This window comes from Mustela nivalis (assembly GCF_964662115.1).
Source record: "Mustela nivalis genome assembly, chromosome: 5".
NCBI lineage: Eukaryota > Metazoa > Chordata > Mammalia > Carnivora > Mustelidae > Mustela > Mustela nivalis.
Window position 1 is genome coordinate 135,181,464 of NC_139024.1, and position 23,218 is coordinate 135,204,681.

Genomic DNA, 23,218 nt, shown 5'->3' on the forward strand with positions numbered 1-23,218 from the left:
CATGTATATGTCTATCTACAGTAAAAATGCATAATGTGGGGCACCTGGGTGGCTCAGTGGGTTAAACCTCTGCCTTTGGCTCGGGTCATGATCTCAGGCTCTTGGGATCGAACCCCACATTGGGCTCTTTGCTCAGCAAGGAGCCTGCTTCCTCCTCTCTCTCTGCCTGCCTCTCTGCCTACTAGTGAAATCTCTTTCTGTCAAATAAATTTTTTAAAATGTATAATGTGTCTAATAAGGGAAAAAGAAGTCTTTGTTTTGTGGTGTTGTTGGGATGTGCGTGTGTGTGAGGTTTTTGAATAGGGGTTGTGATTTCAAAAGTGGAGCAAGAAAATTAAGTATTTTCCAAAACCCTTTGGAAGAATGGATTTTTAGCAATCCAAAGATGTAAAATGAAATGGTTTACAAAACTGTCAAACTGGGAAAAATTAGCCATGCCAAACATTAGGCGAAGCAAGGTAGAACCAGTTTAGAAGGTGCAAAGCATTTAGATTCCTTATCCATTGCATTATATCCAAAGTTGAGAAATTTCCAGGGCAGGAACAGATCGAAAATTCCTGACCCTCTCTGTCTCTAAGTGCTTGGCTTTAGACATCAGCACCCTTCCCTCCTGTCCTTCTCTTGCTACTTTGTATTCTCCTCACTCTGCACTGACAGGGTTTTAATTGATCCTGTCCCAACAGCTGGGCTGTAAAAGCCACATAGCATGGATGACGCACGTTCACCCTGGAACATTTTTCATTCCTCAGCAGTCTGTCGCCCAGCCCTTCACCAGCTGCTGTGAGGCCAAAACTAATGACTTGGAAGCAGGTCAAAGTCCATGGGCATCTCGGATGGAGAGACCTGCCAGCAAGGAGTTCCTACCAGGACGCATAGTACTTAATACCAAAACGCAGTTCAGCAAAAAGTGGCCGATGGGGCAATGGTTGAGACATTTCTCTACGCTTAAGAAACTTCAAGTTTAGCGAAGAGAGAACTGGAATTTCAACGTAAAATTGTCAGAACAGGGGGTACATGAAATCCACCTGGTGTCCAGAAAAGAATTCCTGGAAAAAGTGGTGGGGAGTCACTATTGGAAGCAGGTAAGTTAGCCGTGAATATTAGATTGGATTCTATAGATGGTCTGTAGGAAAAGGGAGCTGCTCAGCAGGAGACTGTGGGGACAGGTTTCTAGAACTGGGCAGGGCTTGAGGTGGGTGAGTGGACTGTGAGAGGATACCTGTGAGCAGGTATCTGAAGGGCCACATTAGGGCCCTTGCACTTTATATTTGCAGAAATAGAATTGTAAGAAGAGAAATCATAGGGTCAGATTTCCTTTCCAACAATTACTCCTACCACAGTATGAAGCCTGGGTTGGGATTTTTCTTCATTACACAGTACCTCTGACATGGTAGAGGCTCAGGAAAGATCTGATGAATGACAGATCAGTGAAGAAAGGAAAGAAAAAATTCTTTTTTTATAGGCTTAGTGGGTTTACAAGAACAACAACAACAAAGTGGGTATGGAACTCTCCAGACCCGTGGGGTGGGAGTGGGGAAATGGGACAGGGATGTTATACGCACAACTGGCTGCCACTTGGTTTTGTTTTTAGTATGCTAATGTTGCATGGGAAAGATTCGTTCCACCGGCTTCAGAGCTGGAATGCGTTACAGCTCTACCGAGGACGTTCTAGAGCCTGCTCTGCACGGGATGGTCTGGCGGCAGAGGCATCCCCAGCTTGCCTGTTGGAAATGTAGAATCGCCAACCCCACCCCACTGACTGAGTCAGAGTCTGCATTCTAATGAGCTCCTCGGGAAGAGTAGGCAGTTTCATGTTGGAGGTGCCAGTCTGGATGCAGAGACTCTGTCCTACGGGAAGAGTCACCAGGAGAACCTGGGAAGTGAGAAGATCTGGGAATCTCCCTTTGCCCAGTTCTCTGCTTGAGGCCAAAAGTGGGACCAACAGGAATCTACGGTTTTCTGCCCAAGCTCCAGCAATTCCACATTGCTGTTCAACCCCATACTCGGTCTGTTTTTTATTTTGCGCGTGTTTTTTGGCATATGAATATTTATTACTGTCTGTGTGCACCACCAAACCTATGTTCTTGGTCTTTCCTTCTTGCTTTCTATGAGGCCAAAAGAGAGACACTGGCTACGTTGACATCTTTAAGTCTCCAGGAATGTCACTGACAGCATGACTTTTCCAGCCCAATCCAACAACAAGAACCTGTTCATTTTCTTCCAATCCAGCAACCAGACTTGCTCATTTTCCTCGATAAAATTAGAAAAACCATCATTGGGTACAAAGGCTTTGGGTTTTGTTTGTTTGTTTGTTCATTTTGTTTTGGACATTTTTGCTCAGCTGGACCCTGACATACTTCCTGATGGTGGAATCTGCGTCACCCACGTACTGCTCAGCCCCCAAACCACCCAGCGGGCCGTCCATGCGTTGGATGCTGCCGCCTGAGACTCCTGATGGCGGAATCTGGCTGTTTGGCTTCAACCTCTACTTTTTCCAGCACAAGTCCCTTTGTGTGGGAAACACCTCCAAAAGGGTTGGCCTTTAGAGCTGTGCCCAAGTGGCCTTTCTTGTTTATAATGCCACTTCTGATCTCAACGGTGGCTACAGAGCGCACTGCCCTTACGGAGACCGCAAAAACTTGCCCGTCTGGCCAGCACCACAGGCCTGAGCAAGAGAGCTCAACCTCACACTTTGGAAGCGCCCAGAATGAGACCCATGTGTCCATGACTTCTCCTCACGCAGCTACGGTGCGCTCCTGCGTGCACGTACAGGTTGTCACCCTCCTCCTGCTCTCCGACCTGAGCGCCATGCCTCTTGAGGAGACAGGTAGGAGGCATGCCTAGAGGATCCCTCTGTCTAAGAGATGACAGTTTTCCTGCACTGCCTGTAATGCTCTCCAGAGCTGGTGACCACAACCAGTAATGGTATCAAGCCTGCTGTGTAGCAGGCACTGTTCTAGGAGCTCATGTGTATGTCACCTTACGGTACCAGCATAATAACGGTTCCTATTTTACAGATGCAGAAACTAAAACCCAGAGAGGCTACGTAACTTGCCAAGTCCCACAGTTTGAAATCAGAATGATGCCTGTTTATCACCAGAGCTGCTCAACACGCTAGTGGACAGAACCTTTAGCAAAAGAGCTTTTACACTTATTGCTGGACCTAGGAGCTACAAGCTAGAGAAACCACTCAGAAGGAACTAGGGACTTAGTGAATGGTTTAAAAATGAGTTAAAACCAGGATATGAAAAGAATCTGGTTATCCATGCTCCTGCAGGGGAGATGTGTTCCCAGGAACCAGAGTGCTCTGCCGAAGTCCCCGTAACTGTAGCGTAATCAGTTCCAAACTCCAGCCCATGCTACTGGGGACGAATGGAGGGGTCTTACTGAAGGATGCAGTTATCATGAACAATCGGTCAGCTGTGTGTGCGGAAGGCTGGAGAGCACCAGGAGAAATGGAGGGAAGGTGGGGGAAGAACACCAGGTCAAGGTCACAAAGCCGAAGGATTTGTTCAAGAAAGTTTAAAGCCCCGAAGAGGAATAGTGACTGTCCAAAGGGGAAGTATCTTCTGCACCACTGGCTCAGGGATCCCTGAGAGAACACAACAGAAATTCCAGAGGTCCCACCTCAGGCCACGCCCAGAAATGAGAGAGAAAGAAGGAAGCCAGTACCTGGGGGGACAGAGGGTTTTGTTTCAGGTCCACTGTACCCCCAAATGACTGAGTCCTTCTGCTCTGTGCCCAACTCAGGAAGGGCTGAAGTAAGGAATACATGGAGGAACCCGAGTGGGTTGTGCCAGCTGAGCCAAGCTGCAAGACAGTTGAATTAGGACAAGAATATTGTAGCTCAGGGCACCCAGGGGGATCAGTCGGTTAAGCATCTGACTCTTAATTTCAAATCAGGTCATGTTCTCAGGGTCCTGGGATCAAGCCCTACATCAGGCTCTGTGCTCAACATGGAATCTGCTAGAGATTTTCTCTCCCTCCCTCGCTTGGCCCCTCCCCCACTCTCTCTCTTTCTCAAAAAAGAATCTTGTAGCTTCTAAGTCTTTTGCTTCTAAGCTTTAAAGTTTCTAACTTCTTTTGTGAAGTTTCTAAGATGATCTTTTGGAACTGTCATGCAAAGGGGCTCCCTACCTGGTGAGGAATTGGGGTGTCAGTGAGCCCCTAGATTGTAGGAGCAGTGGTGAGCCAGCAGTGACTGGCCTGAAGGCTAGGGTGGGGGAGCTGGCATAGGGACAGTGGGGTCCCCAGAAGGGCCAGGGTGAGAAGCAGGTGGGAAGGCTGCTAACCCCTTGCCTCCAGGACTTTAAATTGTCTTCCCCTTCCTTCTCTTTTAGCTTTGGGGTATGCTTATCCTTAGCAGGCTCCCCTTTCTGGAAGGTCATTACTGGGGCTCCCAGAGAGAAGGCCTTCTTTGGCCACATCCTCCTTTTTCCCACCTCTTGCCTGGCCTCATGTGTTACTTTTGAGCCTCTGGTTCTGTAGGAAGCAACAGCATCACAGACCAGAATATACTGCCAAAAATAACCACATCTTCTATGTTTTTAAATAAATTTCTAGTTGAAACCTTGCGTAATTGAATACAAGACTCAACACTTTTAATAAAAAACCATTCTTATGAATAGAAGTGAGACACATACATTGGTACTGTGTAATGAATATCTTCCCCCAAAGAGTGCTGTGGGTAGAAGCTGGGTAGATGGCAGCCTTCCCTCCTCCTGCGCCAGCACACACATCAACCCATTGGCTTTATGAGCAGATCCAAACGAAGGGACTCGACTGTGTGAAGTGCCAGCCTGGCTCCTTTGCCAGCCTGCGAGTCTCCGCAGGTGATGGGGTGCTGCTGGGCTGGAGGGTGGGGGTGAACATCACAGGTCAGGAGAGCAGGACTGCTTAGTACAGGACTTCTCTTCCAGCAGAGGAAGGGAAAGCTATAATCTGCTGTGTCTCCCATGAAGAGAACGAGATAGGATCTACACCAAGCCCCAGCCATCCTGTCTTCCTCCCAGAGAACTGTCAGCATTGCCAGGGGAAGAGGAAAACAGATAAAAGAGGAGGCTAGGCTGAGGCAATGAGAAGCACGCAGCTCTAATTACCACGCCACGGGTTCTTTAATAACATAGCTTGGCTATTTCAAAGCTGCTGTTTAAATCAGTCCACCCTCCTACAAGAACCCTGATTCCTATTATTAGGTGGATCGCATTAGACCTTCCAGTTTGGGGAGATGTTAAGTGTTGCTTCTTTATGAAAATTGCCCTGATTTCAAACCAATAAGAATTAGTCAGTGTCATCACTGTGTTTCCATAGCATCTATTTTTTTTCTTTGTTCGTTTGTTTCAGGGGTAGAATTTAGCGATTCACCAGTCGCGTATAACACCCAGCGCTCACCACAAGTGCCTTCCTTAATATTCATCACCCAGTTACCCCATCCCTCACCCTGCTCCCTTCTGGCAGCCCTCAGTTTGTTTCCTAGAGTTAAGCATCACTTATGGTTTGCCTCCCTCTCTGTTTTCATCTTATTTTATTTTTCTGTCCCTTCCCCTATGTGTATTTCCTTTGTTTCTTAAATTCCACATTCTGAGCGAGATCATATGGTATTTGTCTTTCTCTGACTGACTTGTTTCACTTAGCGTAATACCCTCTAGTCCTAAACACATTATTGCAAATGGCAAGATTTCATACTTTTGATGGCTGCATAGTATTCCATTGTACATATACACATATACACATCTCATTTACCCATTGACCTGTCAATGGACATCCGGGCTCTTTCATATCTGGGTTATTGTGGACATTGTTCTTATTCTTTTGGATCTTCACAGCAGTGGCCACAGCCTGGCTGTGCCTAATTGTGCCTGTATTTGCCTTCCCGGCTAACTCCTTGTAGGCTAGAGCCTATTTACTCATATTTTTAACTTGAGCACTGCGTCGTGCATAGTGGGTACCCTATAAACACTTGTTGAAGTACATGAGTGATGAAATACAAATGTGACAGTCAGAACTACAAGACTTTAGGCATGATTGGGTCCTGTAAGATCTGGAAGATCGTGGAGGTGGGACAAAAAGTCTGAATCTGCCTGGACCATTGGCCCCTACCAGCCCCATCAAAAAACTGACCCAGAAGCTAACTAAATGAATTCTCAAATGAGAAAATCAAAGTTCCCTTTAAGAACAAGCCTTTCAGTGAGTGCAAACTTCTGGACAAGGACTCCACTGTACAGATGATAGGATTAATAGCAGCAAAGGAAAAAGAATCCCAGTAAAAACAGAGGAAGGAAGCATTAAGGATCTCTAATGTAGAGTGGTTTCTGAAAACAACAGAAGGGGGAGCTATAGAGCCACGCAGCTCTTAAAGCTATCCTGGCCTTTCCCTTACTCCTAAAACCCCAATAAAACTTGTTTCACTTAAGCATGGGCAACAGAAAGGATCATGAGCAAATCGATACAAAATTATTAATAAAATCAGGAAGAATTAGGAGCAGAATAGTGTCTCTGCAGATGATGGGAATATACCAGAAAGACAACAGATACAAACTGGTGAAACCTATAACCTAAAATTTCAAATTAGCTAACAAAAGAAAAAGTCAAGCAAAGAGTCACAAATGCAAAAGAAAAAGATACATTAAAATTAGGAAAACTCTGAAATGAGATTCTTGGAGAACAGAAATACTTGTAAATCTGTGAAGGAACTGAGAAAAAAGATAAAGAAAAAATGATAAATGAAGTCCAAATTAAAAGAAATGCAGAAACAAACAAACAGGAAAGACACTAAGAGAATTAGTAGATAGAAGGAAAGAAAACACATTTTGATTGAAAGAAAATGAAGAGAAGAATTCTACTTCTGGCTGAGATGGAGCAGGAGGAGTTGGACTTATCTTCCTGACCACAATAACTGAAAAAAGGGGGGCAAAATATATGAAACAATGGTTCTCAGGACATTGGACAGTAGGCAATGAATGCATAACCCTTGAAGAAAGGGAAGCACATGAAGTTAGCTTATGGTTGCTCCAACAGAATTGGGAGTTGCAGTGCAGGGAGGGAGAACCCAAACAGAGCTTGGTGGGTGCACTGAGTTGAGCAGAGAGAAAGCAGAATTCAGAGTACCCAAGTCAAGGGGAGCTATAAGACAGTACACGGACTTGGGAAGAACTTCACAGACAGGGGCTCTGGAGATCCGCAGAGAGGCCCTCTCTAGGCTTGGGCTGAGAATTGATATGCACATGCAAAATTAGAAATTACTCAAGAATAGGGAGGAACAACTGGAAAGCAGCAGACCAAACAATTCCTTGAGCTCAGACAGGGCTAAGAATGATTTGTGTTCCTGTTGCCTGGAATGGAAATGCCTCAAAGACACTGCCTTCATAGTGAGGTTAAATTATCCCCCGACCAAAGAGTGCTTTGAACCTGCCCTAGTAAAGCTTAAAAGCAAGCTTTGAAAAGATCCAACCAATTCCAAGTAATGTCATTGTGTGCCAGGATGAAGTACAACTACATTTAAAGAACTACAACATATCCAGCACTCAACAGTGTAAAACTCACCATGTCAGCCATTCAATCAAAAGTTACAAAGAAGCAGGAAAGTATGGCCCATAATCATGAAGAAAGTAAGTCATAGAAATAGACTAGAAATGACAAAGATGATGAACAAGGCCCATCAAGCCGCTGGTCTAAATATATGCCACACATTCAAGAAGGTAGAGGAAAGCACGGACACAAAGAGAGAAATGGGCTCGATCCCAGGATCCTGGGATCATGACCTGAGCGGAAGTCAGACGCTTAAACGACTGCCCACCCAGGCACCCCGAGAAATGGAAAATTTTTTAAAAGACAAAAATAAAACTAGAAACTAAAAATATAATATCTGAGATGAAAAATACTTGTACTAAATTAGCAGTCGATCAGACACTGCAGAAAACATCAGTTTTTGAAGGCACAGCCATCGAAACTGAAGCACAGACAGGAAAGTCTGAACAAAAAAGGAACAGATCTAGGGAACCTGAGTGGCGCAGTCGGTTAAACATCAGACTCCTGGTTTCGGCTCAGGTCCTGATCTCTGTATTATGAGCTCGAGCCCCGCCTTGGGCTTCACCCTCAGTGAGGCGTCTGCTTGAGCTTCTCTCTCTGCTCTCTCTGCCTTGCCAAAATAAATCAATAATCTTAAAAAAAACAACAACAACGAATCATCAATAGACTATGAGACTACGTCAAGAAGTCTAAAATACAGGGCGCCTGGGTGACTCAGTGGGTTAAGCCTCTGCCTTCAGCTCTGGCCATGATCTCAGGGTCGTGGAATCAAGCCCCGTGCGTAGGGCTCCCTGTTTGGAGAGGCGCCTGCTTCCCCCACTCTCTGCCTACCTGTGATCTCTCTCTCTCTCTCCCTGTCAAATAAATAAAGTCTTTAAATTTTTTTTTTATTTTAAAAAAGAAAAAAGGGATCATCCAGTAAAAGCAGCTAGACATAAAAATGGAACATGGCATATGGGGAAACAAAGCTGAAAATCACTATTGACTGTGCATACAGCACAAATCTGGGGACAATGGAATGGCATCTTTAAAGGGCTGGCAGAAAACAGGTCATCTATGTAAAATTACTATAGCCAGCAAAAATATCTGTCAAAAATGAGGCAGAATAAAGACTTTTTCAGCCACACAAAAGCTGAGATTCATGCCAGGAGATCTGTACTACAAAAAATGTTAAAGGAACTTTTTCAGGTGGAAGGAAATGTGACTCGCCCAAACAGGTGAAGAGACCCTAGCTGTACATACGTGAATAAATATGTTCTCCTTAGTTTCTTCCCCCTTTGGAAGCACACTGCTGTAAAAATCTCCCCCTGTGCACGAAGCGAGACAGTATTATCTGATGGCAGATAATGGCAACTTTAAGATTTAAATTAGAAACCCGAGAGTAACCACTAAAAAAATACACATAACTAAGCCAATACTGGAGATAAAAATGGAATAAAAAAAAAACCCCACTCATGATAGAGTACCAATGAGCAATAGCCCAAATTGAAGTTGAAACTGTCAGGATGGAAACTGACATTGCCTGGCTCCTAGAACTGGGCTCTCAGTGTATCAAAAATGCGAGGAATGTGCCAAATGAGGCATCAGAGTAAAGAAAGATTTCTGAGAACAAGTGAAATCTCAGCATAACTCTAAGAGCTGAAAAGCATTTGGGGGAGAGAAGTGAAATAAGATAGTCTTGGGAGGGAGAATGGAAAATGCAATGATGAAGGTAGGAGAAGAGGAAGTATGACATTTTTTAGTTGGAGAAATTGAAATGACAAAGTGTTTATGTAGAAAGTAACCAGAGAATATTGGAAAATAAAAAGAGAGGTAAAGAGGTTAGTCAGATGGTCAAAGGCTTTGAATTTAGACTTGAGGGGGCGAGATGGAGTCTCTGAGGGTTGCTTGTCTCTGAGTCAGGCATGCGTCCTCAGCTGCAGCCCTGGATACCCCTTTTTAATGGACTATAATCACTTTCTTGCCATTGTATTGCAAATATCATGCACTTTAGAGTCAGAAATCCCTGGGGTTTGTATCCAGGTCCTCCACTTAGAACAGACTTTGGGGGCAAAATGCTTATTAATCTAAGCCTGAATTGTTTTCGAAACTGTCAGTTCCCTAAAAGATGAGACAGCCAGTCACGTGGTAGTTGATCACTGTCCCTTTTCCTCTGCCCACATTACTGATTCAGAGATGGACACGTGACACAGTTCTGCCCAGTCTGTGTTCTTTTCTCTGGGTCTCTAGCAATAGGGCGCTAGGAGCCTAAAATTGTCACTATATGGGGAGAGGCTGCCAAAGGTAGAATCCAAAACAGAAGAATGCAGAGCCCAGAGAGTGATAAAGGAGAAAGTTCTGGTAACATATTTAGAGGCTCCAGAATTAGTCATGGTAGAACTTGAAAGATCTACCCCTGGACTTTTTGATTATGTGAGTCAATAATTTCCCAAACTTACCTTTTCATAGGCAAACCTTTATATGATTTTGGACACAGTCGAAAGTACCTAAACTGGGGGTGCTTGGGTGGCTCAGTTGGTTAAGTGTCCTACTTTTGATTGCCACTCAGGTCATTCTCTCAGGGTCATAAGATCGAGCCCTGCCATGGGTTCTGCTCTCAGCGGGGAGACTCCTTAGGATTCTGTCTCTCCTCCCTCTACCCCTCTCAGTGCATGCTTTCTCTCTCTCTCTCTCTCTCAAATAAATAAATCTTTAAAAAAAAAAAAAAAGGTCTAAAAGCACCTAAACAGGGCATCTGGGTGGCTCAGTGAGTTAAGGCCTCTGCCTTTGGCTCAGGTCATGATCTCAGGGTCCTGGGATTGAGCCCCACATTGGGCTCTCTGCTCAGCTCTCTTCCTCCTCTCTCTCTGCCTGCCTCTCTGCCTGCTTGTGAACTCTCTCTCTATCAAATAAATAAATAAATAATTGAAGAAAGAATAAAAGCACTTACACTATATAGCATTTCTGTAGGATGAAATGAGACAAATGTGTAACAAACAGCACACTTTCAATAACACTGGCAACTATCATTTCCTTATCACTGTATATATCTTAATGACATTTAAAACTCTGAACAAGTAGGTATTAAGAACTCAATTTTATAGAAGGATTTAAGACTTTATTTATTTATTTATTTGTCAGAGAGAGAGAGAGAGAGAGAGAGAGAGAGAGCACAAACAGGCAGAGTGGCAGGCAGAGGCAGAGAGCGAAGCAGGCTCCCTGCGGAGCAAGGAGTCGGATGTGGGACTTGATCCCAGGACCCTGGGATCACGATCTGGGCTGAAGGCAGCAGCTTAACCAACTGAGCCACCCAGATGTTCCGAATTTTATAGAAGGATTTAGAGAAGGGAGATAACTTGTTAAGTTCCCGAAGTCAATGAATGACATAATTGAGCTATCTCTCCATTCTACTTTATAGTCTCTGCTGTCACATTCCCCGCACATAGTAGGCATTTGGTAAACATTGATTCCTTTCCTCTTTCCTGTACACGAGAGCCTAAAATCCTGCCTTTCTACCCAGAGATCTAAAAAAAAGCAGAACCTGAAAAGTTGTTTCTCTAGATTGGGGTCACTCTGGTATAGTTTGCATTAACTCTGAATGATCTTACTTCCTTAATGCTGACTCTTTCGTCTTAACCTCTGAAAGTTCATCCCTCTCAGCTGACCTCTCAGATTCCCATCTACTTCTGGATCTGGGCATCCCACAGAGTCCCTGGCATGAATGGGCTGGCCCTCTGGTCCTTTGACTGCATTAGTCACTGATGCCTACCAATATCCTCCTGAGCAGGTGTGTCCCCTAATCTCCTCCATGTGTCCCATGTGGTCCCATAGCTGCTCATGCCTGGAGGGCTCCCTGGTGCCCTCTCCTCCCACCCAATTCATCAAAGTAGTCTTGGTTCTTTCTCCTCAGTGATCAGGTTTGTGAGTCCCAGTGAAATATATTTGTGAAAAAAAAAAAAATCCCATTGCTTTAGCTGATAAATGTTCATGATCAGCCCAACCTAATATGGCCATTTCATTATAGGTCATTGATAGGAATTTCTCTCGAAGTCACGGACATGTGCTGTCCTCAGTTGACTACAAGTTAGAAATGCTGAAAAGTAAGTAAACATTTTGATTCAGAAATTTGAATCAAGAAATGTTTCATTTAGTCTTCAGCTCTCTGTTTTAGAAAACGAGGACTCTTAGCTTCATGACGACCCTTGCAAACTGACATCTTTGGAGAGCACTGGATGAGGAGTAGAAAGATCTGAGTCAATGTCACTTCTTAGCCATTCTTTAATTATGGAGAAAACTACCACCTTCCCACTACTCTATTCTCCACTGCTTCCTTCCTAATAGAACCTCTGCGTGGTTGGGGGGCTGGATAATGCACCCATCTAAAAGCCTCCTTTGTTCAGCCTTCCCTGCAGAAAAGGAAGTACAAGTAGAAGCCATTGGTGGGGGGGCAGGGTACCCTTGACATAATCTTTAAAGTGGCTGACTCAGCTGGAAGGTACATTTTTGTTCTTCTTCTTCCCACTCTTCCTTGCTTAGAACTAGGTATCATGACCAGAGCTGCAGTGGCCATTCTGTGGCCTGAGGGGAACGTGAGTCTGAAGGCCAGTGACAAGGATCAGTAGAGCAGAAAGAGGATTTCTGGAGCCACATGGCCTAGACCGTGTGTCTCTACACTTTTTTAAGTGAGAGGAAAAAAATAATTCAGAGTCACTGTTGCTAGAAACCAAATATCAGCCCTAATAGAGACAGTGACCAGGGAACATTGCTAATTAAGCAATGAGGCTTCATTTCCTCATTTGTAAACTGATGGAGTCATGTTAGCTCCCTACAGTCTCCTCCATTTCTATAACTATAATTTTAAGAATCTATATGGATGCCCAAATGCAAAAGCCAGGTCTTGCCTGATCTCTGTTCTATCCTGGTATTCTGGGAAAATTCGAAAGCATTTCCATCCTTAGGTGGAAGTCAAAATGATTGTGAACATAGAATTGCCACCACATGACCCAACAATTCCACTCTGAGATGTATACCCAGGAGACATGAAAACATATACACACATGCAAACTTGTACATGAATGTTCATAGTAACATTAGTCTTAATAGCTAAGAAGTAGGAACAACCGAAGTGTCCACCAGTTGATGAATGGATAGACAAAATGTGGCATATCCAGACACCACAGTAGTATTCATCCATAAACAGGAATGATGTACTAAAGCATGCTACAACACAGAAGACCCTTGGAAACATCATGCTAAGTAAAATAAATAAATAAATAAATAAATAAATAAATTCCAGACACAAAAGACTACATCTACTGTATGATTCCATTGATATGAAAAGTCCAGAACAGGCAAATCCATATTAAGAGGAAGATTAGTGGTTGTGCAACAGATGGAGGCAGAGGGGCTGGGGAAGGACTGCCAATGGGCATGGGGTTTGAATTTTGGGTGATGATTCTGCCATGACATAGTGGGAATAGTTGCACCACTCTGTGAATATACTAACACTCACTCGCTTGTACCCTTCTGCGTGGTGAGTTTTATGGCATGTCAATTTTATCTCAGTTAAGAGAAAAACTCAACATTTTGAGTGAAATAGGCTGCACTCAGATAGGCTTCTCTTGGGTATGTGCTAGCAAGCGCACCTTAAGAAAAACATGATGAGGGGCACCTGGGTGGCTCAGTGGGTTAAGCCTCTGCCTTTGGTTCAGGTCATGATCCCAGGGTACTGGGATCGAGCCCCGCATGGGGCTCTCTGCTTAGCAGGGGGCCTGCTTCCTCCTCTCTTTCTTCCTGCCTCTCTGCCTACCTGTGATCTCTGTCTGTCAAATAAATAAATAAAATCTTAAAAAAAAAAAAAAAAGAAAAGAAAATCATGATGAAAGGAGTGCCTGGGTGGTTCACTCAGTTAAATGTCTGACTCCTGATTTCAGCTCAGGTTATGATCTTAAGATTGAGAGATGCAGCCCCGTATTGGGTTTTGCACTTCGGGGGAATCATGGGATTCTCTCTTCCTCTCCCTCTGCCCTTCCTACAACCCAGCGTGTGCACTCTCTCTCTCTCTAAAAACCAAACCAAACCAAACTAAAAAACATGAGGAATAGGATGGATAGGCAAAAGGCCTCTAAGAAACAAAGGTATGAATCAGCTTTGAGGTACACTTAAAAAAGCATGACTACACAATAGAAGATCTCTTAAATAATGGGAAGAAATCGGCATTAGAGTAAATGTCAAATAGCTTTGTCTAGTATATGTCACATCTTAACTAAAATGGGGATGTGTAAAGGGTGGCACTCCAAAGTGTTATTTCTTACTCATTACTTTCTTACTCATTTTCACAATAACCATGCCCCAGAAGACTATCTTGCAATCAGGATTACATTAGGATATTGTATATATGGTATTTTTAGAACCAGGAAATTCAGCATAGTCTGTCAAACAGTGACCCCACTAGAAACAAAAGCCTTCAGCACTTCATCTCTGCTCAACCCATCCAGGGATGTTGAGCTACAGACCGAGGGACATCTTTGGGTTTTTTTTTTTTTGGAAGCCAGGGAATTTCTCTTTCCTTTCAAGTGGCCTTGTATGTAACGGGACCTGAGAGAGGCAGCTGTAGAGAAAAGAATGCTAAGTCCGTGATCTGATTTGTACAGAAAAAATTAAGTGATCTTAGACAAGACTCTGAGCTTCAACCTCTTTCCTTACAAAGTAAGGAGGTCAAACCAGATGAGGTTTGCTTTTGGTTCAAATTTCTATTAATCTAGCAACCTTGTGATGAAACAGGAAATCTAATGTAGTCTAAGATCATCTCTGAGTCTGGTGTAGAGGTGCAGGCAAAAATTTGGAACATATGTTACTGTTCCTTCTAGACTCTTGGGAGGACCTTAAGGCAACTCCAGCTCCTCCTCCCTCATTTTAATCTTCGGATTTTTATCACATCCCAATACCTGCTATAATTTGGATGCTATGTTGGCCTCAAAGTGAATATCCTCCTGGTGGTACATTGGGGAGTGATAGAACATTTCCTTTGTAAAGGGTTGAAAACACACACACACACACACACACACACACACAAACACACACACACACCCCACTATCCCCACCCCCTGCCCACCACCACCACCATGACCATCACTCCAAATTCCATCACACAATGGTAATGTAACAAAGAAAATTAAGAGTTTCCAAAAGAATCTTTTAATCTAAGTGTTAGTCCGCATTTTCTTGTTTTTTGAACTGTTTTTCTAAGTATGCATCTCAAGTCGTCTTGTACAACTGTGCTTTGAAAGCTTTGCCTCGGAGCATCTGCTTGACAGGTCAGTCTGGCACCTGCTGTTTTAATCACGCTGAAGTGAGGCTCTAGCCGTGTGCACACGTGCGTATGCTGACAGGCTAGCAGGCTGGCCTGCCGGCTGCCTGCCTGTCCCCCTCTCACAAGGTGGGAAAGAGAAGCAGGATACTTACAGTATGCCAAGAAGCACCTGGCAGCAATCCCTGCCTTCTCCGAAGTAACCGATCATGAGTCTGACAGGTTGTGGGGAATGCATGGCCAAGGATCCAGGGGGCCCTGGCAGCTGACCCAGTATTCAGGGCATTTAAAACCAATGTTACCCTTCAATTAAGTTGTTGGAAGCTTTACATCAGCTCAGCATGAATGGTACCAGCCAGTTCACTGTTGAATATAGAAAATTGAAGAAGTCACTGACTCTGATCCATTTGACCCTACTCGTTACTAGGTCTAGTTTTTATAATAGCCAATACTTGTAAACTGCTGCTCTTTTCCATTTTGGAGGCCATTTTAACATTATGTAGATACTGTTCACACTTTTCCTTGGAACCCTCTTCATACATTCTTCAGCCTCTTTAATGTGGAAATCCCTTATCTAAGCCTCATTTTTCCGCTTCCTCTTTCTTTTAAAAAACATTGATGCAGTAGAACCAACTAGAATGAAATAAATATAGGGTCAGATTTAGAATAATATTTTTTCCTAATTTTGCATTTGTCTAAACATTAGAAAAATCCAAAGCCTACATTTTTTTTATCCTATAGGGATATGTAAATAAATGTACATTTGTTTATAACTTAACACTCCACTTCTGCTTCCCAGATGAGAAACTGACTCGCCCTATCTAAGACAAAACATGGTGCAATGGGGGCAGAAAATCTCCACAGAGAAATTTGCAGGCTAGCTGGTTTCATATACACAATGATATATGCACAAAATTATTCACTGGGGCACTATAAAAAAAAAAAAAGCATAGACAACCTACATGGCCATTGGTAGGGAACCAGTGAAATAAAGTATGGCAAGATTACATAATGGGTACTGTGGGAAGCTCTGTATTTTAAACATACTGTTCAGTGAAGGAAAGAGGCAGCACAACAGTGTTACTATCATCATAAGATGTGTGAAGAGAGGAAAAAAGGGAATAACCTACATCCATTTGCAGATAAATGGAACATTTCTGCAAGGATGCTGAAGAGACAACAGTGGGAAGAATGGTCCCCTCCAGGGAGGAAAACTGTAGGAAGGAGGAAGACACTTCCTTTCCACTCTCTATGCTTAAGAGTTGTGTGCTGTATGCAAGTAGTAACTATTCAAAAAAAAAAATTCTTAAGAAGTAAAGATATAGAAGGATTTCTAAACAAATTATACTTAGTCGGCTTTCAAGGAGGCGTCCTTTCGACTAATAAAATATTTAAGGGTATTTACAGATTTGCACGGATGTCACATCTTATATTGGGTATGACTGTGGTTGGTTTGGTTTTCCCAGAGGGACAGAGTAAATTCATTTGAACTTTTACCTATCCCTCCCCTTTTCTAGAGGAAGAATTTAATATGATGTATTCTGAAAGTTAACAGGCAAAACCATAACAAAGAAGCCAAAAAGGAAAAGAAGGAGACAGAAGAGAGGACACCATTAGGACACAAACGTTTATGTGATTTTAGCCATTACAACAGTAGTTCAGAAATATCTCAAATGTTACATTGATGTCATCAATATTACAAAAAGAAAAAAAAAATGACAGGCAACAGTGAAGAGCACCAGAGAACCAGCGCACACACCTAGAGAAGACCATGCTTCTTTCCTTCAACTGCCAAGAGATTTTCACCACTAAGCCCCCCTCCCCCGTGCTTTCCTTCTGGACTTTCCCTAACCTGCTTTCCTTTGTGACTTTAGGCCTCGTCCTCGCCCTCCTCCTCCTCGAACTCCCCCTGTTCATCGGCCGTGGCGTCCTGGTACTGCTGGTACTCGGACACCAGGTCGTTCATGTTGCTCTCGGCCTCAGTGAACTCCATCTCATCCATGCCCTCGCCCGTGTACCAGTGCAGGAAGGCCTTGCGCCGGAACATGGCCGTGAACTGCTCCGAGATGCGCTTGAACAGCTCCTGGATGGCCGTGCTGTTGCCGATGAAGGTGGCCGACATCTTGAGGCCGCGAGGCGGGATGTCGCACACAGCCGTCTTCACGTTGTTGGGGATCCACTCGACGAAGTAGCTGCTGTTCTTGTTCTGCACGTTGAGCATCTGCTCGTCCACCTCCTTCATGGACATGCGGCCGCGGAAGATGGCGGCCACGGTCAGGTAGCGGCCGTGGCGCGGGTCGCAGGCGGCCATCATGTTCTTGGAGTCGAACATCTGCTGCGTGAGCTCGGGCACCGTGAGCGCGCGGTACTGCTGGCTGCCCCGGCTGGTCAGGGGGGCGAAGCCGGGCATGAAGAAGTGCAGGCGCGGGAAGGGCACCATGTTCACGGCCAGCTTGCGCAGGTCGGCGTTCAGCTGGCCCGGGAAGCGCAGGCAGGTGGTGACGCCGCTCATGGTGGCCGACACCAGGTGGTTGAGGTCTCCGTACGTGGGGGTGGTCAGTTTCAGGGTGCGGAAGCAGATGTCATACAGGGCCTCGTTGTCGATGCAGTAGGTCTCATCCGTGTTCTCCACCAGCTGGTGCACGGACAGGGTGGCGTTGTAGGGCTCGACCACCGTGTCGGACACCTTGGGCGAGGGCATGACGCTGAAGGTGTTCATGATGCGGTCTGGGTACTCCTCCCGGATCTTGCTGATGAGCAGCGTGCCCATCCCGGACCCCGTGCCGCCCCCCAGCGAGTGGGTCAGCTGGAAGCCCTGCAGACAGTCACAGCTCTCTGACTCCTTCCTCACCACGTCCAGGACCGAGTCCACCAGTTCGGCTCCCTCTGTGTAGTGACCCTTTGCCCAGTTGTTTCCCGCACCACTCTGGCCTGCCAGAGGGAGAGACTTCGTAAGTCACTGATGACTGGATTAAATTCTTTTTTACCTTAAACCCCTTAATATAGATCAATGACTCAGTGTTCAGATAAGATTATCTCACATTACCACCAAAATGGTCAGACATTAAAATATTTGGTTAGAGATGTAATTATAAACAAGGGAGGCCAGAAATACCTGGCAATTAAAGGTTGAAAGGTAAATTGTTTTAGATTATATTAAGACTGAATGGGCCCACAAGGGGATGTTCTTCATACAGTACTCTCCCTCAGGCGGCCATACACCCTGAGCTGTACTGTGTCAGATGAGCCTCCCATGCCATCAGCCATGTCAGTCACTCACCAAACACGAAGTTGTCTGGCCTGAAGATCTGGCCGAATGGCCCAGACCTGACGGAGTCCATGGTGCCTGGCTCCAGGTCCACCAGGATGGCCCGGGGTACATACTTGTTACCTGGAGGGAACAGAGCTAGACTTAAATGTGCAAGCAGAGAGTTCTAAAGAGAAAGCCTTTTTTCCCCTTTTGCAGGCACTACTGTTGTCCCCAAACAAAGAAGGACACAGAACCCATCACATTCTCAAAGGCCTTGGTTGTGAAAGCCTCCCTGAAATGCTCCAGTGAAACAGTGGGAATCCTAAATCCGCTGGTCCACCCTCCCCTGGGGCCACACTCCTGGAGTAAGTCCTGGGGAAAGGAGAGTAAAAAATTGAAATGGGGGGGGGGCGTGCTGGAAAGGCAATTACCAGTGGCTTCATTGTAGTACACATTGATTCTCTCCAGCTGCAAATCACTGTCTCCATGGTAACTGCCAGTGGGGTCGATTCCATGCTCATCACTGATGACCTCCCAAAACTAAGACACAGAAAAAGTTTGCATTTAGCCATGCCCAGCCCTCAAAGGGTCTCACAATAAAAAGCCCCCGACTCAGTTCCAAAAACCCCAGCTTTCAGGCAGCGTGACCGGGCTCAGTCCTAAGGCTTGTATTGTGCAGGGTCAGAAAGTTGAAATTGGGCGTTTCCCTGGCGAACAGCTGCCGGCGGCAGGAGGCGGGGGTCCCTTCGGGTGGCGGTGGGCGGGGAGGGTTAGAGCCGCAAGCCGAGGGCTCGCAAGCCGAGGAGTTTCGCGTTCAGAGTCGCAGCTGCGGGCGGCGACGGGAGGCGGGCGCGCAGGGACTCCAGGCGGCGCAGGGGGGGTGGGCTGGGGAGCAGGGAAAGGAGGGAACGGAAGGAGGGTGGTTTGAGATTCAAAGCACGTCCAGAGACCTCAAGACAATCGCTCTTCTCCCCTCCCCCACAGCTCGACTGCGGGTCTAGCGGATAAAACCATTTCTACCCGCGTCCGGGCCCCTCCTGTAAACCCGCGCGCAAAACCTCGCGGACACACCCGCGCCTTCTGCAGGCGAGCTTGCCTGGCCAAGGGAGGAGTAGGGGATAAGCGGGCGCTGAGGAGTGGCCGGGATTCCAAATGAGTTACAGCAAAAATGAAAGCGAGGTTCCTCCCCCCAACCCCCACCAAGTCGCCTCCGAGCCCACGCCCCACACGGCCGCACAAAGCTGCGGGGAAGGTCTGTGCCTGGGGAGCCCCGGGCCGGCTCAGGTCGAGGCTATCGCGGAGGAACTCCGAGGGCCTTCAGGCCGGCGCACCCCACCCCTCTGGACCCCTCCCCTCCCGGCGCGCCCACCTTGGCGCCGATCTGGTTGCCGCACTGGCCCGCCTGGATGTGCACGATCTCACGCATGGTGCTTGCTAGCTTCTTCGGGCTCTTGTCGGCGTCTGGTCAGTCTGTCCCGTCCTCTCTTAAACACCCACTGTGGGGTCACCGGCAACGCGCTCGGGAACCTACTGGCTGAGAGCGCTGGCCCAGAGGACTCAGCCTTTTATGCAAGGAGGGTGGGGCGGCCCGCGTAGGCCGCGCCCCCAGCCCGAGCCCCCCAGTCCTCTTCGCGCTAGAGCTCTTCAGGCCCCGCTGACGTAATGCTCTGAGCCCCAAGGACCATCCTGGGGGCTGGACATTGGGCCCGCAGCCAATCAGCACAGACTTGCGGACCGGGTGAGGAGTGGGGGTTTGGGGTAGTAGGGTGGAGGCGTGGGCATTGTCTAGGACTTGGGGCAGGGGGAGGTGAAAGAGCTGGGAACTGAGAATTGGGGGTAGGTGAAGGAACTGAGGGTGGGAGGGTGGCGAAGCGAGGGCGACCCCTGTGGCAGGCCGGTGAGGGGTGGGGAGAGCTGGCACTGGATGGGGTGAGCAGGGACTGGAGCAGGTGGAGAGGCCCTCAGGTGCGCTGTGCTCCCGGTGCTGGCAGGTGGAAGGGTAGAGGGGGCGTACGTTGCACTGCCAGCGCTGACTGAGACGCCTCCTTGGCCAATGGCCGGAAATCCCTAAGCTACCTCTTTCCCCGGCCCTAGAAGCCAAAGACTGTCCAGCGGCCGAACGCTGGTCACACAGAGCCTTGGACGAGCCCAGGAGAAAATTGTGTGTGATCAGGCTGTGGGGTCTGAAGAGCCGTGACCCTGGACCCCCAAATCCCAGGAGCCCCGGGGGACCTTCGTCCTGCCCCCAGCATCCGCCTGCTCTCCGTTTTGTCTCTGTCAAGGGCTTGCTCCCTCTCACTGCGGTTGCTGCATCCAGGGGTGGGGCAACCTCCGCATCCCCTCCAGCCCCATCCGACTCTGTCCAAGAGTCCCCAGCTTCCTGGCTGGTACCAAAGACCCCGCCACCTCTCGGGCTGGCTTTTGTTTCTTGGGAGTGGATGGGGTGGGTGTGGCTGTCCGCTCACGGGTACAGTCCAGCGGTCAGAACGAGGGTGGGGTCCGGGGGGCGGGGCTGCGGCAGAACAAAGGGCTCACAAATGTATGGGATAACTCTCACAGCCGAGTTTTTAAAAATCACACCCCCGTCGCTCTCCCTCTCTGGGTTTCGTTCATCTATTGCCCCGTAGGGAAATGGGTTCCGCGGGTGATCATCGCCCACTACACCGCTAACACTCTTATCGTTCATCAGGTGCCGGACCCTGAGGCGGCCACGAGGTCCCCAACCTTCGTGCTGTTGGTGGGGATGAGGGACACGCCTAAAAACTGCGGCACAGCGAGGAAGCAGCCACCCGAGACCCTGACGCGCACAGAGCGCGTGCGCAGTCTCCGAGCACTGACACTTTCAAATCCGCAGTTTCCAGGTGGTCGAAGGAGATGATTGATCTCTTTGTTACTTTTCGTGTGTATGTATGTGGGGGCTGGGGAGAGGGTGCTCATCCTGCTTGCGTTCAAGGGTAGGAGAGGAAAGGGTAGCTGAAATGTCCGCTACTGACCTGGAACCTGGCCCCTGCAATTCTATGGGTGAAGCGCCCCTCCCCCTCTGAACTCGGGACGGGTCGTCGGCGAGGTGACGTGACCCCTTTTCATCCTCTGGCGAGAAGGGCCGAATGACTCGGGTTCCCGTGGCGGAGAGGAGACTGCAGCTGTTGAGTGAGACCCTCCCACAACTATCAGCAAGCTGTCACCGCCTTTCTCTCCCGCTGGGAGGTGGAAGGGGGGCTTTCAACTCAATTCCAGTGCACAAAGAGAAACCGGGAGAACAAAAGCCCAGCCTCCCCAAACACCCATGGCGCCCAGACTGAACCTTCGGGACAGAATTCCCCAGACGCCGCTTCCCTTCTTGGGGTTAGGATGGGTTGGGCGAGAGGCAGAGGAGCAGAAGAGCCTCCCACATGCCCCATTTAAGGGTTCCAAGGACCTAGAACCCCGAGTTTCTAACTCAGCTCCTACAGACGCAGAAGCGTCGAGGGTGAACGATTCCCAAGGTCCCACGACAAGTTAAAAACAGGGTTCAGGCTGGAATCCCGGCTTGCAGGCGGCCTAGCCCTCCGGGGTGGTGACCATTTTCAGGCCAAAAGAGCTGTGGCTGGTGTCCGCACCTGGACCTGGGGGTGGCAGCTCCCGTGGGAGCGAGCCGCGCGGGAGGGCCCCTAGCTGGGGCTGCACGCGCGCTCTGTGTAAACGTGCGCCCAGCAGTGAGCACCTGGCGGCCAGCGCCAAGGGGCAACCCCGGTACGAGGCGCTCCAGGGACTCTGCTCCAGGCCGGGAAATTTGAGCCGGTCGCCAGCCTCCCTCACCTAACGGTTTATTTGCTCAGCTTCGGTTTCAGAGCCAGATTGCCGCGGAGTGTCGGGTGAAAACGCGAGTCGAGATTATGTGGATAAAAGGCCATTTCCTCTCGGGTTTATTTTAGGGGAGAAGATTTGGGATAGGGGGAGGCTGCAACTCACTCTTCGGAAAGCCCGGATGCCCTCCCTTTCATACTTCTGCGGGTACAATCACCCACCCCAGCCTCTGCGGAGCCGGCGCTTCTGTTAAGGGCTTTACGCCTCTGCATGCCCCCCTCCCCTTCCCAATTTGGAATTACGCTGCCGCACATTTTTATTTTCGCAAGAAGCTGATTTTGTGTTGGTAGGCTGAGCGTTGATGACAGCCAAATCTTTCCCCCGCTCTTTCCGTTTATCTGCTGCTAATCCTTATCAGCTTTATTCCGTACAGCTCCCGAGGAGAGGCTAGTAAGGAGCCTCCACAGCATAAATAGATTCGGTCTCTGTGAGGTCCTCCAGTCTTTCTTTTTGTGAATTATACACAATTCTTCTCTATCTAGATCATTGTATATCAGACGTGAAAGGTGTCAGGACAATATATTTCACCATCACTTACAGGCTATTCGTTTTAATCATGTACCAGTATTTCTAAAATTTCCTTCCGCAGACAGTTGAAGAAGTAAGGCAGCATAAAATAAAATCCAACATTTATTTTATGCCTAACAGATTGGGTGGCTGAGGTTGAGTGAGATATCCCTGAGGCTAATAAAGCTCTCACAATATTCAGAATATATTCAATGGCAAATCCTCAAGTGATTTTACATTTCTCTATGATTACACACAGAGTCACTGTTTTAATTAATTGAAGTCTGATAGAGAACATTGTACTGCTGATTTGGTAGTGAATTTTTAAAAGCATTGTTTTCTTTTCTTTTCTTTCTTTCTTTCTTTCTTTTTTTTTTTTTTTAAAGATTTCATGTATTTATTTGATAGAGAGATCACAAGTAGGCAGAGAGGCAGGCAGCAGGGGTTGGGGGGCGGGGAGCCGGCTCCCTGTGGAGCAGAGAGCCCCATGCGGGGCTCCATCCCAGGATCCTGAGATCATGACCAAAGGCAGAGGCTCAACCCACCGAGCCACCCAGGCACCCCTAAAAGCATTGTTTTCTTAAAGCACGTTTTGTTTGTTTGTTTTTGTTTTTAACACGCTGAAATGACAAGACATGTAGCTTTCTGGTTTCCTTGCTGCCTGCCTGCATTCAGGCAGCCCAAAGCCGGGGTAGCCAGACAGCCTCCAACGCGGCGAGCTGCACGCGGTTTCCTAGGCAACTGACACTTGGCCAATGAATGAAGAGGAATTGAAAGAGATTGCAAATCCATCATTATTT

The 23,218-nt window shown here is 47.3% G+C and overlaps 1 protein-coding gene and 1 long non-coding RNA gene across 3 annotated transcripts; one reads left to right on the plus strand and one right to left on the minus strand.

The window, feature by feature from the left end:
• Positions 1 to 16,428: 16,428 nt before the first annotated feature.
• Positions 16,429 to 19,712, minus strand: LOC309864922 (tubulin beta-2B chain). 2 transcript variants are annotated; one of them, XM_082730883.1, is made up of 4 exons: positions 19,435 to 19,712; positions 18,497 to 18,605; positions 18,096 to 18,206; positions 16,429 to 17,746 (listed from the first exon to the last, which is right to left on the minus strand). In XM_082730883.1, exons 1-4 carry the CDS (start codon positions 19,489 to 19,491, stop codon positions 16,686 to 16,688), a joined length of 1,338 nt encoding a protein of 445 aa, XP_082587009.1. In that variant the 5' UTR covers positions 19,492 to 19,712; the 3' UTR covers positions 16,429 to 16,685. The 2 variants fall into 2 exon arrangements, with proteins under 2 accessions (XP_082587009.1, XP_082587008.1); XM_082730882.1 differs by having other exon boundaries at positions 18,096 to 18,221; positions 19,435 to 19,610.
• A 6-nt stretch (positions 19,713 to 19,718) lies between these two features.
• On the plus strand, positions 19,719 to 23,111 carry LOC309864937. The gene is made up of 2 exons (XR_014311854.1): positions 19,719 to 19,803; positions 20,755 to 23,111. It is a non-coding gene; the product is annotated as an uncharacterized lncRNA (long non-coding RNA).
• The last annotated feature ends 107 nt before the right edge of the window (positions 23,112 to 23,218 follow it).

Bases quoted from the DNA above. Each gene is read 5' to 3' on its own strand.
- LOC309864922 (XM_082730882.1), bottom strand. From the start codon at position 19,491: ATGCGTGAGATCGTGCACATCCAGGCGGGCCAGTGCGGCAACCAGATC. The intron at 18,606-19,434 runs GTGGGCGCGCCG...TCTGTGTCTTAG, and splicing joins GCAACCAGATCGGCGCCAAG to TTTTGGGAGGTCATCAGTGA. The intron at 18,222-18,496 runs GTAATTGCCTTT...ATTTAAGTCTAG, and splicing joins GTACTACAATGAAGCCACTG to CTCTGTTCCCTCCAGGTAAC.